Source organism: Mobula hypostoma, chromosome 9, assembly GCF_963921235.1.
Source record: "Mobula hypostoma chromosome 9, sMobHyp1.1, whole genome shotgun sequence".
Taxonomy (NCBI): domain Eukaryota; kingdom Metazoa; phylum Chordata; class Chondrichthyes; order Myliobatiformes; family Myliobatidae; genus Mobula; species Mobula hypostoma.
In genome coordinates, this window is record NC_086105.1 from 62,712,801 (window position 1) to 62,724,832 (window position 12,032).

At 41.2% G+C, this 12,032-nt stretch overlaps 1 protein-coding gene across 3 annotated transcripts in view; it reads right to left on the reverse strand.

Moving 5' to 3' along the window:
• Positions 1–1,427: 1,427 nt before the first annotated feature.
• The window catches only part of LOC134352394 (nuclear transcription factor Y subunit beta-like), a 34,736-nt gene continuing 24,131 nt past the window's right edge, over positions 1,428–12,032 (reverse strand). For all 3 annotated transcript variants that reach the window (XM_063059724.1, XM_063059723.1, XM_063059722.1), the window contains exons 4-7: positions 9,734–9,931; positions 9,562–9,646; positions 6,708–6,787; positions 1,428–1,946 (exon numbers count right to left, since the gene is read on the reverse strand). In XM_063059724.1, the coding sequence (XP_062915794.1) occupies positions 1,914–1,946; positions 6,708–6,787; positions 9,562–9,646; positions 9,734–9,931 (396 nt within the window). In that variant the 3' untranslated portion in view covers positions 1,428–1,913. The remainder of the gene's footprint in view (positions 1,947–6,707; positions 6,788–9,561; positions 9,647–9,733; positions 9,932–12,032) is intronic.

The following is a 12,032-nucleotide window of genomic DNA, read 5'->3' on the forward strand; positions in this document are numbered from 1 at the left end:
CTTCAAATGCTCAAGGAGCCCGGACAGGTTCATTGCCTCATTTGAAAAAAACTTTTTCACACAACAGACACATTGGCTGCTGTTGGTTGATTGGAGCTGGTTATAAATCCGTATTTCAGATACTCCACACTATATTATCCGCACTTCTTTTTTGTTTGGTCGGCTTCTGCCATTTTCATTATGGATTAACAACATGATCAATCACCTATTCTTTATGTCCAACCTCAAGCACTGCGATTAATAAAGGGGAAAGTTATGATGTATCATAGCTCACGCAAAACTTGACTCTGGATGAAGATACATAAAGTGGGTACCGATCTCAGTTGAGCTGCAGGCTAGAGAAATGTGGTCAAGGCTATTTGAAAGGGCAGATTCTGAACTTTACCCCGTTGAATGCTATACCCTAATTCACAGGAATTGTGTCACAATGCGATTAAAGTATGGGAATCCTACTTTTATGGGAACACTACTTTTCAACAATTATAATGCCTTTCAAGCAAAGTCTAGAACAGTGAGTTAGCAAGAGATGAGGTGAGTACATGATCATTGTAACCATTATGAGATACTGAGGATCAAATGCTTATGTAATTCATTTCTTAAATTAAGTCTGTTATCCCTCAGCTGCCACCCTAAATACCGAGCACCACTCCCTACTGCCCCCTTTAACCCACCTCATCTTTATCAACCCTTAGAAACTCCCACTGCCCCTGGGTGGGGGGGGGGGATAGTGATATTGACCACTTTGGGAACCACTGGTTTAAATGAACAACATCTGTCTGATTTGTATTTCCACATCAGCAAATACAGCTGGAATATCACAACTCCTTTGAAAGCATGTTTGATTATGACTGCATGACATGAAATATTTGCATCTAAAAATTGTCTCTGAAGTCTTGGTTTCCTAATGTATCTTACACAACTACTGCGTGTCGGGGTGTGCAAGGAAGTACCCTTTGAAGTTGCAGAAAATGTCTGCGACTTCTGCTCACCCAATATCTGAAGTATCAAAGTTCTGCTCCAGTGGCCAGAACACCAGTGACCTGAAGCATGTACTGTACTCTAAGTTCCAACAAGGCTAGTAGTTTCTTCAAAGACAGAGGAAACGTTTCAAAGACTCAATCATGCCTTCCTTACTGACCCATCATTACTGGGTGGCATGGCAGTACAGCGGAGCATAACACTATTACAGTGCTAGCACCAGGGCTCTGGCCTGACCTGTAACTCCTCCACATTCCTGCTCTTAACCCCAACCTGATCCCCCAACTCCCTGTCCCCAAAACTATCTCTATGAATCCAAAAAGCATCTAAATCTGAGCTATGACCTCAACAGAGACCGCAGCTTTGGTGCCATCTTGACCGGAACTTCCGAACCAATGTGTTTGCTGAAATTGCGAGACAGATGGACAAAAACACAAGTTTTGTACTCTCAAAAACAATTTATTTTACACCTGTTTTATTAAAAGGGTACATCTAGTGAAATTACTTATTTGAATTACAAAAGGAGCAACATGATTCAATATGAAAATAAGATACTGCCCAGTAAGTTCCGACAGTAGTAAATTGGACACACAGCGGCCAATGACATCAGCTTCCTGTATGTGTTCACACAAAACCCAACTCTTGTACAAAACAAAAGTACTTTGTAACTGTGATACATTATAAAGGTTCAGTTTTTGTTTTAAAACTGGTAAATAAGAAATGATCCTTCAGGTGAGGGGTTCAGAAACAGGATTTCTCAGTCAGACCCCAGGAACCTGTCAAAGCATCTACAACTATCCAGAAGAATATAATTCAAGAGCAGGTAAAGATCATCCTCTGCAGAAATGTTGACCATTCAACTGCTCTTGTCTTCTCTCTGATTCCATTTCGTTTACTGTAGGGTTTAATGCGCTTCCAAGTCTGAATGGCTTCTATCAGGAGAACTGAATGGGCTGTACACCTGAAATCTGCCAGGGTCAAGGAGGACAGAGTCAGTTGGTTAGTCTATAAACAACATGTACAGATAGTGAAAATCAGAGACACACAGATGCTGGCCCATCAACGATCAACCATCCCTCTAATCTGACATTAATCTCATTTTTGATCTCCCCACATTCCCATCAACCTTTCCCAGATTCTATCACTCATCTACACAGCAGATGGAGCATTCAGCACAGAAAAAAACAGGCCCTTTGGCCCATCTAGTTCATGTTGAACTGTTATTCTGCCTGGTCCCATCAACCTGCACCTAGATCATAGCACCCTATATCTCTCCCATCCATGTAATTATCCAAACTTCTCTTCAATGTTGAAATTGAACCCGTATCCACCACTCCCTTCCACACTCGCACCACCCTCTGTGTGACGTTTCCTCCATGTTTCCCTTAAACATTTCACCTTTCACCCACGACCTCTAGTTCTAGTCTCACTTAACCTCAGTGGACATAGCCTGCTTGCATTAACCCTAACTAGATACCTCATAATTTTGTATACCTCTATCAAAACTCCTATGTTCCAGGGAATGAAGTTCTAACCTATTCAACTTTTCCCTATAACTCAGGTCCTCAAATCCCAACAACATCCTTCTTAATTTTCTCTGTACTCTTTCAATCTTATTGACATCTTTCTTGTACCAAAAATTGCACACTATACTCCAAATTAGGCTTCACCAACGACTTATACAATTTCAACATAACATCCCATGTTGTGTAATAAATACTCTGACTTATGAAGGTCAATGTGCCTCTTTGACCCTATTTACCTGTGACAACACTTCCAAGAAATTATGGATCTGTATTACTAGATATCTCTATAGAATCATAGAAATCTACAGCACATTACAGGCTCTTCAGTCCACAATGTTGTGCCAACCATGTAACCTACCCTAGAAGCTGCCTAGAATTACCCTACCGCATAGCCCTCTATTTTTCTAAGCTCCATTTACCTATCTAAGAGTCTCTTAAAAGACCCTATAGTATCCACTTCTACCATTGTCACTGGCAGTGCATTCCATGCACCCACCACTCTCTGTGTAAAAAACTTACCTCTGACATCCCCCTTGTACCTACTTCCAAGCACCTTAAAGCTATGCTTCCATGTGTTAGCCATTTCAGCCCTGAGAAAAAGCCTCTGGCTAGCCACACAATCAATGCCTCTCATCATTTTATACACCTCTATCAGGTCACCTCTCATCCTCAGTTGTTCCAAAGAGAAAAGGCTGAGTTCACTCAACCTATTCTCTTAAGGCATGCTCTCCAATCCAGACAATATCCTTGTAAATCTCCTCTGCACTCTCTATAGTATCCACATCTCTCCTGTAGTGAGGTGACCAGAACTGAACACGGTACTCCAAGTGGGGTCTAACTAAGGTCTTATATAATTTTAACATCATCTCATGGCTCTTGAGCTCAATCCCAGTTGATGAAGGCCATCACACCATACGCCTTCTTAACAAAAACAACAGGAATTCTGCAGATGCTGGAAATTCAAGCAACACACATAAAAGTTGCTGGTGAACACAGCAGGCCAGGCAGCATCTCTAGGAAGAGGTCCTGATGAAGGGTCTCGGCCTGAAACGTCGACTGCACCTCTTCCTAGAGATGCTGCCTGGCCTGCTGCGTTCACCAGCAACTTTTATGTGTGTCACCTTCTTAACAATACTGTCAACCTGAGCAGCAGCTCTGAGTGTCCTATGGATATAGACCCCAAGACATCACTGATCCTCCACACTGCCAACTCTGTTCAAACATGACCTACCGAAATGAACCACTTCACATTTAATTAGGTTGAACTCCAAATGCCACTTCTACTCTACCACACTCCTCATTGTCCTACCATTCACTATGCAAGTCTTATTCTGGTACCCTATGACTAAATAACCCACCAACCTGCATGTCTTTGAGACGTGGGATGAAACTGGAGCATCTAGGGAAACCCTCGTAGCCACAGGGTGAACATGCAAATTCCACACAAACAGCACCCAAGGTCAGGATCGAATCTGGGTTGCTTGTGCTCCACTCATGTCCAAAGTGTGGATACAGTGACCCCAGTTTATTTAAAAACTCACCATCAAATGCAGTGTTGAGTTTGCACTCAGTAAACTGACAGTAAATGAAAAGCAGAAGACCTGCCGTAAATTAAAACTGAAAATGCATAGAAACACAAATAGGGCAACTTCCTCACGGTTAGCTCTGGTGATGTGGGATGGGAATACTAACATTTTTCTCTTTATAGATATCAACACTACTTGTGACTAATTTCAACATCAAAATCATTAATGGTGATGCCAAGAAACATCACAGAAATACATTTGAGGTATTTAAAAGAGAGCTTGTTTCAGGTTAATTGATTTCTTTCAAATCAGTAAGGAAATAGGAGAGGAACTTAATTTTTGTTATTAATTCACTTTTTCCCAATCTTGATGTATACAAACTTTCAGAGCACTGAACAAATTACTGATCCAGTCGCACCTCCAGAAAACTGTAGACATAAGCACTTAAGATGTAGAAGCAGAATTAGGAAACGAAGCCAATCGAATCTGCTCCACCATTCCATCTTGGCTGATTTATTACTAATCAAGAGTCTATCAACCTTTGCTTTAAATATACCCAATGACTTGGCCTCCACAGCTGTCTGTGGTGATAAATTCCATAGATTCATCACCCTTCGGCTAAAGAAATCCTCTTCATTTCTGTTCTAAAAGGACTTCCTTTTATTCTGAGTGTGTCCTCTGGTCCTAGACTTCCCCACTATAGGAAACATCCTCTCTACATCCACTCTTATCGAAGACTTACAAAATCTCTAGTCTGAGTACAAGATGACTATGACTACTTTTTTCTTTGTTTGTTCTTTATTCGAGTAACATTTAATAAAATTGTTATAATAAGTTTTATGCCTCATTCTTGACTTCTGAAGAATGAAGGATTGCAAAAGCATCGGGATCCCATAGTACTCTGTTGATGGCAGCTTTTTAAGTTCCAGTTTCTATATTTTAACTTGAATATAAATTCTCCATTCTCTAAACTACAGCAAGTACAGACCCAGAGTCATACCTTTTCATACCTGGGATCATTCTTGTCAACCTCCTCTGGAAATCTGTGATCTCAATCCATACAATTAATGGTTTTCAAAATGTCATCAAAATCGACTAAATTATGCTCACAAAACTGTCACAGGATAAGGGACTATATGTTAAAGTTTGGGTAACAATAGTAATACTCAGAATTTTATTTTGAACACCATTGGCCCGTGGTTCTAGTATTTCCTTCTTCCTAATGTGGAAGGGAGGGAATAGACTGATTTTTGAGTAGGTTCTGTTCTGCTGTATTGTTCTATGTAGGTGGAAGGATTACCATTAGGGATTACTATAGATTCAGAGTAATACAATAAGGAAAGGAACTCTTTGGCCCAAGTGGTCCATACCAACTGAGATGCCCATCTAAGCTTGTCTCATTTGCCAGCATTTGCAAAGGCATTTTTGCACTGTGAAACTGTTCCACTATTCTGTCAGCTCTTTGCTTGCCTGTAGCTGAGCAAAAGCCTGCAAATGCAGGAAGTCTGAAATAAAATGCTGGAAAATTCTGTGCAGAACTGATGAAAGTTCTGAAATATGAACCGCTTCTCTTCTAGAAGATCCATCACCTGCTGTTTCCACAATTTTCTGTTTTTATTTCACCTGCATACCAACTCTACCACCTTCAACATTCCTAACCTTACACAAAATTATCCAAAATTTGCAACTAAATCTCCACCTCTTCAGCAATCCCACTCCATCTTCTCCTCACAACCCTTCACCCCCCTACCATTCAAAAACCTATCAATCTCTGCCTTAAAGAAACCCAATGACCTGTCTTCCACTTACCTCTGTGGCAACAAACTCCACAGATTCACCACCCTCTGGCTGAATAAATTCCACCTCGTCTCAGTTTTAAAGGGTCATCCCTTTATTCAGAGACTGACTGTGCCCTTGGATCCTAGACTCTCCTACTGATGGAAATCTCCTCTGCACATCCACTCCTCCTAGGCCTTTCAGTATTCAGTGGGTTTCAATAAGAACTAACACCCCCCCCCCGATCCCTCTGAACTCCATCAAGTACAGGCCCAGAAATATCACAGGTTAAGTTTTTCATTCATGGGATCATTCTTGTGAATCTCTTCTGGACATTCTCCAGGGCCAGCTCATCTTTCTCTACATACTGGGCCCAAGATTGCTCACAACGATTCCGGAATGTAGTCTGACCAATGCCTTATAAAGTGTTTACATTATATCCTTGCTCTGAGAATGCTCAGATGACGTAAATAAGACTACAGTCCCCAAGTACAATAAGATTGTCACTTGATCTCAACCTGTCTCGCTACAGTGTTACTCCTTACTGTCTGCCTGTTCTCTGTGATTGTAATACTTTATTCCGTTTCTGTTTTGCCTTGTACTACCCAATGCATTGTGGTAATAAAAGGATGGCATGCAAAATGAAGTTTTTCACTGTAGTTTGGTACACGTGACAATAATAAACCAATCATAATGCCAAGGCCAGGAGATCTTTGGGCGTCAAGGGTATCAAGGAGTACAGGAATGAGGTCATTGTAAAAGATTACACGTCATCTTATTGACCGGTATAGGAGGCTCGGGGGAGAAATAACATATTTCTTCTATTTCCTTCGTTAAGGCACTAAGGGTAAAGCTTATTTCCATTGCACAAGATGAGAAATCTTTAAAAGGCATTGCTCACCTGTTGGTAAGATGTTGTATACACCATGACGTTCTGTGGTTGGCCATCAGCGGTAATCAAGCCTGTTGTCAATTGATTAGCTGTTGATGGAAACAAGTGTTATTAAGCTTTTGAGTGGCACAGAGGTATTTTTGTTGCAGCGAAGACAAAACTATTGTACACTAGAAACATTGCCACAGGAAAGCTGCGTTCATCATCAGGGACCCCCTCCCCCCACCACCCAGGATATGCTCTCTCCTCACTCCTGCCATCAGGAGGAAGGTACAGGAGCCTCAAGACTCACACCACTAGGTTAATGAAGTTATTACCCCTCAACCATCAGGCTCTTGAGCCAGAGGGGATAACTACAGTCAGCTTCACTTGCCCCATTATTGAACCTATGGACTTATTTTCAAGGTCCCTTCATCTCATGTTCTTGATATTTATTGCTTATGTCTTTCTTATTGTCTTTGCACAGCTTTTTGTCTTCTGCACAGTGGTTGAATGCCCAAGTTGGTGAGGTCTTTCATTAATTCTGTTACGCTTTAACTTTCTATTATGGATTTATTGAGTATGCCTGCAGGAAAATGAATCTCAGGATTGTGTATGGTGACACATATGTACTTTGATAATAACTTCATTTTGAACTTTAGACCAAATTATGCCCGGGTCTACATAATTCTCACTAAACTTAAACTTCAGAAAAATGTTTATTGTGAATGATCTGTTTCCATAATGGCCAAGTATTTTAAAAGATTTGCTCAGATTTTATAAGCGGTTTGATGATGTTTCACTTGATAGGCAGTGGAATATTCTTGTCAAAAACATATCAATTCAGGAGTTACAGAAGAGAAGACGACCATACATTCTGACTGGTCCTTGCTGGTCACTTATCCATTGTTCTCCTATTTTGCCTCATTGAATCCCTCCAATCTATCCACTTCAGAGTTCTGCTAAGTTATTTTTTCTCTATGGGATTTGGCAAGTCCTACTGATACAGTGTTGATCTAGCAGGCCCTTATCTGTAACATTAAATGGTATTCTAATGCCCAAAATGGCTTTGTAGGAATTTCCGTCACTTCAGATATTAAACTAGCCCCAGCTATTTGCAAACCCACTGGAAATGACAGTGCACCAACAAATTTTCCAGTTCAGTTCATCTTGCACTGTTGGGTTTAGGAAAATTTTCAATTTATAAATCTTTTCCAACATCTTAAAACTACTATAAGACGTTCTTTGTGCAGGCAAATGGTACCATAGATGTCCTTTGGTGGGGGGGGGGGGGGGTGAGTATTCTGATTGTCAAAAGTTGCTTCTGTCATGATTGGTTAGTTTAGAAACTGCAGCTGCTTTTCCCATTGGACAGCCGCCTGGTGTTCAGTTTCAAACATCCTGGGTATATAGAGAGCACACGTGGGAGGTTCTCTCTCACTCCCTTTGTTTAAGGCAAGCGGTGCACATAGCCATTGGGAAGGTATGCTCTGTGTGTGCTTTTAGCTAAGTATGTTTGTTGAATGTACATATGTTTGTTGAATATTCAGCTTTGTAGCGTCTGTAACTTGTAGAACATGAATATTTGGTGAAATAGAAACCATAGAAACTACAGCACAGAAACGGGCCTTTTGGCCCTTCTTGGCTGTGCCGAACCATTTTCTGTTTTCTGTTTGTAAATAAATAATTAATACAGTTATTCAAAGTCAGTGCTTTCTGTCTCACTTGCTAGACCCATGAACCTGATTCAACATTACAATGGTGGAAGTGCCAATACTTCCAAGTTAGCCAGTTAGTACGTAGCAGACTACAAGGGAAATTTGAATTGTAACTGGAGTCTTTCACACAGGATGTGGGTTCAGCACTCTGAGTAAAGTGAAGTACCCAACTACCCAGCAATGAGCTCCAATGTTTATGTGCACATTATAGACTGTTTAGCTGTAATGGGCCCTTTTTCTATTAACTGTTAAAGTTGAAATATCTGTAAATATACTTCCACTTTAAGTTTGTGCTGGCGTAAGTTCCGTTATTTCCTGGCAAACAATAACTTTTATTTGGGGCAATATTTATACAGCATTCACCATAACTTTTATTCTCTCAACAGAACATTCCAACTTTCCTGTTTGGCTGAACCCGAATCATACCAATCCTAGATGATCATACTGATCTTATTGGAGATGGTCATCTCACTGTTACCCATGCATTGCCCAGTTACATGGCTGTTAGCCAGAGATAGCTAACAAGCTTAATTTGTCACGAGCCACGGTGAGAGAGTTGCATAAGACATAGGAGCAGAATTAGGCCATTCAGTCTGATCTGCCATTCAATGATGGCAGAATTTCCCTCTCAAGCCCATTCTCCTGCCTTCTCCCCATAACCTTTAACACCCTTACTAACCAAGAACTTACCAATCTCCACTTTAAATACACCTAATAACTTGTCCTTCACAGCCGTATGTGGCAATGAATTCCACAGATTCACCACCCTAAGTACTAAGGTCAGAGGGAAATGGGCTAAATGCAAGCAAATAGGACTAGATTAGTGGTCATCACAATCAGTATGGCTGAGTTGGGCTGAAGAGCCTGTTTCCATGCTATATTGCGCTATGACAGAGTATTTTTGTTTTAATAATTTAGATATAAGACACTGGAGCAGAATTAGACTATTCAGCCCATCGAGTTTGCTCTGCCATTTGATCATGGTTGATTTATTATTCTCTTCAGCCCCATTATCCTGCCTCCTCCTCATAACCTTGATGTTCCTATTAATCAAGAACCTATCAACCTCCACTATAAATACACCAACTGACTTGGTCGCCACAACCAGTGACAATAAATTCCACAGATTCACCAGCCTCTGGATGAAGGCTTCAAGCAGCACTTACAAAAAGTTTCATCTGTGAGCTCTTCTCCAAGGCCATCTGTGCCTCCACCTGTTGATGCGTTCAATCCTTTCTCCCCCTTCATTGCCTGTACAATTCAAGTTAGTCTTTTAATTCTTTATAAATAATAAGACAACTTAAACATTTATTTTAAAAAAAGTGAAAACAGCTTCACCTCTCTGAACTTCTGCAGGTAGAGTTTCAGTGGCTCCACATAGCTGTCGAAGCCTAGTGTGGACATGGCAAAAAGGATGTCTTCTCCATTGATGGTTTTGCGTTTTTCTTGATGACATCGCTCACTGGCCTCGGATGTGATAAAGCTGATAAATTCACTTACACACTCTTGGACACATTCCTTTGCATCTTTAGCAATCTGTTAGCAGAGAAAGCTAACTGTTAGAACATAAACAGCACCAGTTGACCAATTGCCCTGTACCTGTGGCTGATGCTTCACCTCAGCACCATTCTTCTGCATTTAACCCATTATTGTTGATTACTCCCTTATTATTCAAAATTTCACTCCCTGCCTTGAATACGCTCAGCATGGAGCTCTGATTCTCTTCAAAAAAATTCCAAAACTTCTGTACTGAATGGCCAACTTATTTTGAGACTGCGGAGACTCAAAGACTGCAGATGCAGTATTGAGTATATCTATAAGGAACATTGCCACAAGGAAGCAGCATCCATCATTACGGACCCTGACCATCCAGGCCATGCTCTCTTCTCACTACTGCCATCGGGAAGGAGATACAAGGGTTTACGTCCCACCAACTCTGAACTGTTCCACAACCATGGACTACCTTTCAAGGACTCTACAACTCATGTTCTCAGTATAATTTATTTATTTTGCACAGTTTGTCTTCTTTTGAACATTTGTTGTTTGTCAGTGTTCATGTGTAGTTTTTATATTCTGTACTTTGTTTTACTGTGAATGCCTGAAAGAAACTGAATCTCAAGGTAGTATACAGTGACATATACGTACTTTGATAATAAATTTACTTTGAACTTTGAGATGCTGGATTCAGGAGCAACAAACTAACTGCTGGAGAAACTCAGCAAGTTGAGTGACATCTAAAGGCTGATTTATACTTGTGCGTCAAATGTACGCCGTAGCGGCGTACCCTACGTTGTACTCTACACTGAACCCTACACCGTAGCCTAACGTGCACTTCTCCCAAAATGTAACTACGTGTCGTGGCGACGCAGACCGCAACAACTGTGATTGGTCTGCTTGGTAGCATCGCATTTCCTCCTACGCTGCAATAGCTTGCCATTGGGCGACTGAAGGGCAGGGAAGGAACTCTGGCTGCAATGCTTTCCATAAAGCTTTACAGACCTCAGAAATTATGGAGGACCCTGTGCTTGACGCCAGTTTGTTGCTAGCTGCTACAGCCTGTTGACTTCCACCTGAAGCTAAAACCCGAAAAGTGATTGCCAGTCTCAGAGTATACTGTGCGTACACTGATGCGAAATAAATGGTTGGAGATGATGAACAGAATTCTCACCATCTAATAAATACTTGTCCTTTCCACATTTTCAACCAAAGTGAATGATCTTATTTTTCCAGACTATCTCTCACCCATTCAGCTATTCCTGCAGTCTCTCAGCATCCTTCCTACAGCCCACACTGCCATCCAGCTGAGATATCTGACATTCGATCTCTTCATCTAAGATGGTGAACATCGAACACAGAACAGTTCAGGCCTTTGGCCCATGATGTTGGGCCGACCTCACAGCCTACTCAAAGATCAATCTAACTTTTCTCCTCCCACCCTACTATCCTCTCCCTGCAGCAATGGAACAAACCTATCTAGAACCCCATGAAAGTGAATGAGCTCTGCACCCCTTCCAAAGATTCTACAATCTCCTTATCAAATGGTTAACTTATTTTGAGACCACAGAGACGTAGGAAACCGCAGTTACTGGAATCCGGAGCAATGAACAATCAGTTGGAGGAGCTCAGTAGGTCTACAAAGCCTCCACATTTCAGTTGCTCATTTCCCCAAGTATATCTGTTCTCAATTTGTGCTCCCAAGATCCTGTCTAATAGCATCATAATTCCCCTTACCCTAATTAGATCCTTTCCCACACCGTCTGCTCTTACCCCCATCCAAGGCTATGGCAAAGGTCAGGGAGTTGTGGTCACAGTCTCCGAAATGCTCACGGATGAGAGATTCGCCACTTAACCCTAGCAACAATTCTGCAGCACCCTGCTAGTCACAACCTCATATCCCTAAAAAAAAGAATTAATACTTCCGTCTTCCTGTTTTCTGACCAACCATCAGTTCATTGTATTATAAGCATTACCACCATCCCCCCATAATTATGATCTAGTTTTGTCTCTTGCATGACAACTTAAAAACCTTTTGCACATCCAAATATACCACATCCTCATCCATTCTGCTAATTCTGGGGATTCCAGTATGTTTCTGGCAGTAGAATGTATGACAACAGCAGTTACATTTTGTATTAAA